The sequence below is a fragment of the Gossypium raimondii genome, chromosome 8, assembly GCF_025698545.1.
Source record: "Gossypium raimondii isolate GPD5lz chromosome 8, ASM2569854v1, whole genome shotgun sequence".
NCBI classification, from domain to species: Eukaryota; Viridiplantae; Streptophyta; class Magnoliopsida; order Malvales; family Malvaceae; genus Gossypium; species Gossypium raimondii.
In genome coordinates, this window is record NC_068572.1 from 60,611,425 (window position 1) to 60,618,895 (window position 7,471).

At 32.7% G+C, this 7,471-nt stretch overlaps 1 protein-coding gene across 1 annotated transcript; it reads left to right on the forward strand.

Moving 5' to 3' along the window:
* Positions 1–4,047: 4,047 nt before the first annotated feature.
* LOC105792760 (chaperone protein dnaJ 72) lies at positions 4,048–7,401 on the forward strand. Its single transcript, XM_012621528.2, has 3 exons — positions 4,048–4,570; positions 5,128–5,197; positions 6,970–7,401. The coding sequence occupies exons 1-3, from the start codon at positions 4,155–4,157 to the stop codon at positions 7,027–7,029; spliced, it is 546 nt and encodes a 181-aa protein (XP_012476982.1). The 5' UTR covers positions 4,048–4,154; the 3' UTR covers positions 7,030–7,401.
* Positions 7,402–7,471: the final 70 nt, after the last annotated feature.

Consider the following 7,471-nt stretch of genomic DNA (forward strand, 5'->3'; position numbering starts at 1 on the left):
TCAGTTTAATCGATTGAGCATATAATTAAATTAGATAAATTGAATTTTTTTTTCTTTTAATATTTAAAAAATATTTTTTTTTAAATAATTCATTTAATTAAAATCGGACTAATTGGTCAGGTCAATAATTGATGACTTGACCAATTCTATCATTGGTCCGGTTCCAAAAACCTTCACTATCAATTTTAAAAGTGAGTATTTAAGGACAATTAATTATAATGTTAATGTTTTTATTAATTTTATATAATTTTAATTATAATAATAAATTTAGTCCTCAAAGTTTACACATTTTGTTTATATATTCAAGCCAAAGTTTCTTTTTATATATTCTTTTTGAATTTTTAGGTTTTTAGAATTTTAAATTTTTCGATATTTTTTAGAATTAAAACCAAATTGTTTGAATATGAAAATATTGAGAGATTAATTTATTTTATATCAATTAAAATTATGTATAATTAATCAAAATATTAACGATTAACTGAATTTCGAAATTTACAAAATTAAATTACTTCCGTTTCTAGTGGGAAGGACTAAGAATTTTAGAGGAAGCAATTAAAACTATCATAATGCAATCTTCAACAACGAATGTGGTGAGGTGATGAATGACAATGCTGGAATTATAGCATTTGCTAAACCAGTCACTATGGCAACAAAAAGAGAAATCAACAAAGTGAACCGGGAAGTTCTCGTATTTGTTGGTCTCAATCGGCCAGGGATTGGAGCAAATTGAACACGGATAGTTGAATGCATTTGATGACAGGCTGTGCCTCAGCTGGAGGTTTGTTTCGAGACCACTAAAGTATGTGGAGTACATGTTATAGTCGGAATATAGGTGTGTGTTTGGTTCTTGATGCGGAACTTTTAGCAATTATAGATGGTTGGACATAGCCTGAAGAGAGGCATTAAGTAGCTGTTGGTGGAAAGTGATTGCTTGGTTGTTATCAATATGTGGCTCTCTTGTCTCATTATATGTTGCAAATGGAAATTTAGTCTTTGTTTTTTTTTCTAATTTGATTTAAAAATATAAGTCCAAATTCTTAATATTATTAAAATTCTTCCATTAAATTTAAGTTCATTGTTTTGTTTTTTATACATAAATATTAAGTATGTTGAAATCGACCCAATTAAGCAATAAGTAAAAAAAAATAGCGGAATAAATTGAGAAATTGAATACACAAATTTAACGTGGAAAAATCCCTCCAAAGAGGATAAAAAAATCATGGGCAAAGATAATTTTATTATAATGGCAAAAGAACGAAGAGTACAAAAGATGGAGATAAAAACTAAACCCCAAAAACCCGAAAATAAAGAACCCTCAAAACGTAAACACAAAATTCTCTAAATGTATTATGATTTCTAATATCTAATGAGTGTATTTTTTTAAGATTATAAAAGAGTCTATTTATAGGCTAAATTCATAGGTCAAATAATAATAAAATAATCTAGATTAATCAAAGTTTGATTGAAACAAATAAACAGAGTTTAACTAAAAAATTATTTCTCAAATTTGACTGAAATAGTAGTCATACTCAACAAATCTTCACATTGACTCATATTTCCACAATGTCATCTTTGCCAAAGCCTACCATAGGCCTATCTTGAACTATGCAGAGAATTAATTGAGTCGAATTTGTGCTTAGAAACTGGAAAACTTCTAGCATTCGACTTGTACACTGCCGAATTAAAATTAACCTGAGTCTGATTTTCACGAACACAGTATCCTAACTTTTCAAAACCTGCATCCAAAAAAGAACATGTCTTCAACGAAACGGTCATATCTTTTTCCCTCCTATGACCAAGTTGCCTCCGCTCCAAATGAGTTGAATTCGACTCCGTAACGGACGAGGGACGTCCGATTTCATCGGTCACTGTAGAACCTTCCAGAATATAAAGATTGTCTGTTCTTTTACCTTTTAACAAAACAAGAGCTCTACGAGATATTTTAATGTCACTCGACTCGATGTTTTCAAGTCTAAAATACTCAAGGAAATGAGATTCTTTCGTAAATCAGGTACATACCTGACATTTGAGAGTGTTCTAATCGTCCCATCGAGTATTCTAATTTTAACAGTACCAATACCAATTACCTTACTAGATGAATCGTTTCTCATGCGCACAACTCTACCTTCAACCGAACTGTATGTGGAGAATCATTCTATTGGGACACATGTGGAAAGAACATCCCGAATCTAGGATCCACTCGGACGTGAGCTTGGAGCTATTGCTTGTTGACACTAATAAGAAATCATCACCGCTTTCATCGGCCAAAATAGCACCAACTACAACTTTATCGTTACTCTCAACAGCTCTTTTATTTCGCAATTTATAACAATCTGCTTTGACGTGACATAACTTTTTACAATAGCGACATATTTTGTCTCGTTTCTTTGATGCTACCAAAAGGGAAACTTGCCTATTTGTCTAGCTATCCAAACCAAACTCATTATCGAGTTTGTCTCTACTCAACAAATGACCATTCACATCTTCGAATAAGAGTTTCTCTCTGCCATAAATCAGGGTCTCCCTGAAAGACTTGTATGAATGGGGTAAAGAACACAATAATAGCATAGCCTGATCTTCATTGTCAATATGAACCTCAACGTTCTTTAAATCATTTAAAATAGTAATGAATTGACTGATATGATCTCTAAGAAGCTCATCTTCATTCATGCAAAACGTAAATAGACATTGTTTCAACACTAAACGGTTAGCCAAAGACTTAGTCGCATAAAGAGTTTCTAACCTTTTCCACAAGGCGAATGATGTCTTCTCCATCAATACCTCTTGCAATACCGTATTCGTGAGGCACAACTAGATTGCAGACAAGGTCTTTTCATCAAGCTCTTCCCATTCTGTTTGATTTAGATTCTCAAGCTTTTTCCCGGTGACAACCTTTTTCAAGTTGGTTTAAACTAGAATTGTCATAATCCGAACTTGCCACAAATTGAAACTTGTCTCACCATCGAACTTCTCAATTTCAAACCTTGTTGCTACCATCTCTGAATGGGTTGATTTATGGAAATTAAATCAGCTCTGATACCACTTGTTGAAATCGATCCGATTAAGCAACAAGTAAAAAAATAGCGGAATAAATTGAGAAATTGAACACACAAATTTAACGTAGAAAAACTCCTCCAAAGAAGATAAAAAAACCACGGGCAAAGATAATTTTATTATAATGACAAAAGAATAAAGAGTACAAAAGATGGATATAAAAACTAAACCCGAAAAACTCAAAAATAAAAAAACCCTCAAAACGTAAACACAAAATTCTCTAAATGTGTTATGAGTTCTAATATCTAATGAGGGTATTTTCTAAGGTTGTAAAAGAGCCTATTTATAGGCTAAATTCATAGGTCAAATAATAATAAAATAATCTAGATTAATCAAAGTTTGATTGAAACAAATAAACAAAGTTTAACGAAAGATTATTTCTCAAATTTGATGAAATAGAGTATACTCAACAAAGTGAATTTTTTTATTTCAAAATGTTAGACTAGCAAATTTGATAATATTAATAATTGGACTAAAATTTTGAAATTTGAAAAGAAGAGAGACTAAATGAGTAAATTCCTAAAATACAAGGGTTAAAGTACTTGAGAAGTCTCTATATTATAGGGATTGTATCAAATTAATCATGTTATTAAATGAATCAATTTAGTTCCTATACTATTAAAAAAATCAAATAAGTTCAACTTATAACAAAGTTAACATTTATTGTATAAAAAATATCTTGAAAATTATTTATTTTCAATTGCGTTCAATTCCAAATAAAATATTTCATTTACAAAATCATAAAAATTTTAAAAATATTAACTCGGTTAAACAATAAATACTATTTGGTCTTATTTGATTTTTTAATAGTAGAAGAATTAAATTAATCTATTTAATAGTAGAGGACTAATTTGATTAAGTACTTAATTATAGAGGGATCTCAGGTTCATTCACCAAAATAAAAGTAAAAGAACTAAATTCCAAGTACACGAAGAATATAGGGACTAAGACCATATTTTAACCAAAAATAAATGAAAGTTTTAAGAGGAAATCAAAGAAAGGACAGGGACGAGCCACGAAGGCGATGATGGCTTCGAACTTGGTAAAGACAATACACGAAACTGATAGAGAGGAAGGTGCAAATCGAAACCTAAGGAAAAATGGATCTGTACAAGGTACTGGGCGTGAATCGGAGCGCCACCAAAGATGAAATCAAGGAAGCGTTTCGGAAACTGGCAGTGAAATACCATCCCGATAAGCACTCCCATTCGGCGAAACCCGTTCGAGATTCCGCCACCCTCCGATTCAAGCAAGTATCCGAGGCTTACGAGGTCCTCAGCGACGATCGGAAACGCGCTCACTACAATCTTACTTCTTCCTCTTCCTCGGCTTCTTCTTCTTGTAATTATTATCAGCGATACGCAAACGCCAGCCGCCGCAGTGGCGGTGGCGGTTATGGTTTTTCTTCGGCCAATTCTTATAAAAATAATCGTCAAAATTACGCGAGTAATTTCTGGCATGTTTCGCTACGATTCTTCACTACGCGCGCCTTCCTTCTCAATCTTGCCTTTGCTGGGTAATCAATCTGTCTCTCCTTGCTTCTTTTCGTTGTGTCTCTTTAAAATTGATCTAATTATGGTTTTAGTCCCTCTATTATGCTGAAATTTTAGATTTAGTCCATCTAATTTAACATAATTTGATCCTTGTTTGCCCAAATTGATTACTGATTACATTGTTAACAGTTTCCGATAAAATAACGATGATGTAGCTTTTACTGTAGAAAAGTTATCCAGGCTACTGGGACTGACGAACCGCCCTTTTTTTTTATCAGCACTGTAAGAAGGTTATTAAAGCCAATCACGCCACTATTTCAGTGGCAAACTTTTGCGGGTTTGAAGTTGATTGCATGAGTTTCAGGGTTGGATTCATGTGTTTGTGAACCCATTCTCCCTTCCCCAACTGTAATTGCGTACTTGTATAAAGAAAAGTTATTAACAAAAAATTCGCAACAGCTAACAATGTTATCAACTTGTAGAGGGATTAAATCTTAGATTTCAGCATGGTGGAGGTATTAAAACCAATTTGATTAGGGATATTTAGCAGTGAATGACTTGTTTATGTCCTTCACTACAGTGCTTTGTATGGTGGAATCGTTGTAATTGATAACAGCAGAGAAGCACTGTGGAAAATGCATAATCCTGGGGTATGTATATATTTTGCTCTATCCTTTCTCTTTTACACTGCTGCTCATTTGAGTCTCTTCATTTCAGTTGTGGCTAAGGGTGCAATCAGGCCGAGCCGTGCCCAAATACTGGCAAGCTCGAGCTCGATACTCAGCTCAAGTTCAATCCAACATCTATTTTTAAACTTGAGCTCGGCTCAAGATATAATCAAGCTCGATTAAGCTCGGAAGTATTCAAGCTTGAGCTCAAGTTTAGGGTTACTAATATATATTAAGGACAATATCGTAATTTAATAATTGAAAAATATTTAACATATATATTAAAAATGAAAAGCTCGATAAGTGTTGTGAGCCATTCGAGCCAAGTATTACTAAGCATGAATTCAGCTCAATCAATAGCTTGAGCTGCTCAAGCTCTAGCTCGGCTCAATAATTACCAAATTGAGTTCGAATTTTTTTGAGTCAAACTTGAGTAGCTTGCAAGTACCAATATTTCATTTACATCTTTATTTGTGACAACTTTTGTCTTCCCGGGTTATTCACTATAATCTCTAATACTAGCTAGCTTCCTTTATCATTTTGTTTAAAACTAGAAACTTCTGGGCTGTTCTATACTATAGGGAGAAACTAGGCAAGCATTCTTTACTAAATACTGACGTAGGAAAGCTAGCCTAGGAGGGTAATTTTCATGGCATGTTTGTGATATGAATTCTTGAGGATTGAGGAACATAGGAAAATGTTATTGAGGTAAGAAAAGATAGCATAAAGCTTCTCGCCTAGAGTACCTTACGAGTTAACTTTAATCATATCAGGCAACTGCAAGTGTATCGATGATGAAAATGCATTGATAATATTCTATATCTCAATAGAGAGAGAACATTGAATTTTTAGATACAAGAAATTTTCTTCTCAATATGATCCTAACATATATGGCTAGACTTCGAACAGAGAACTGCAATCTTAAAACAAATCCCGTTTACATGAGCTAAATCTGAATTTAGATTCTAAACACAAAGTTTGGAACTTCCAGCAAACCAGAAAGGAAAATATTCTTTGACACTTGAAGCTCAAGAAAAAATAAATAAATAGGAACTTAGCTTTTCCTTGAAGAAATATAAACCTAAGACTCGAAAGCAATTTGATGAAGCCTATAAAATACATCAAAAGAAGAAAATTATAAGTAATTTCTTGCATTCACACATTACTTCCAATGTGTGTATAAAGTGAAACCATTTTTTTTAATAGTAGATGCTAGATCATTTTGCTTAAGCATTCTTAGTTCCTCATAAGAAAGTCTATATACTTTCTTTGTTGAATTTTATCCTTTTTGGCATCTTTGTCTTTTTATTTAAGTATGGTCAAGGCATTAGATTTCTTATTTTCTTTGACCCTACTCTTCTGAATGAGGGGATTATGCACCAATCACTGAAGCAAATGCTCAGGTGCTCTAAGGCGTAGACTTGTGTTAGATTGTAGAATTTCAAGTCTTTGGAACTATATTCATCCCTCTCCATTCCCATTTCTTATCTTTCTATTGGTTTATTTATTGAACTAGTTATAAATGATATATGTGCCGAAATTTCTAATATATTCTCTCTAATATTATCTATGTTTATGACATTGTCTTGCATGATAAAGCCTTGCCTTCGCATAAAAATACTTCATAAATCCAAAGTAACAAGAAATTACAGTTTGATTGATTCGACCTCTAATGTTGTGCTGGATTGAACTTTTAGTTAGATTAGATACTAGAGGATATTTACTCAATTAAGACTTGCTTCATATTTACTCAGAAATCATTTGAAGAAGCCATGGAGTCAATTGAGAAAGCCAAAGCACGTAGAGATAAATAAGAAGACTATTGCTCAAACTCTATTCGGTCTCTGCTAGTTTGATCAATGGTGCCTTTTTCCTCAGCTTTGGGGATCAAGAGTATTGCTGTATAGTTTCTCACTTCCTCTTATTTTTTGTTGATATTTTATTTTAAGGTTCTATAGTTATTTTATATTATAGTTCTCAGTCTGTGATAGTTATAGTTATTGTATTACAAGGTCTATTTGTCAAACCTGTAAACTTGTGGTTGTATATGTTAAAGCCACAACCATGCCTATGTTCTCTGTTCTAGAGAACAAGCTACTAGCATTTTTATTCTTGTGGAGATGAATAGTAGAAATAGAATAATTGGAGTTGGGATCGAACTTGAATTGAACCGATATTTTGCTGCATTTCTTCTTGTAGAATTTTGTGAAATGGCATAGCAAGCATATTTTTGTAGATTTTGCCAACTAGTTTTAT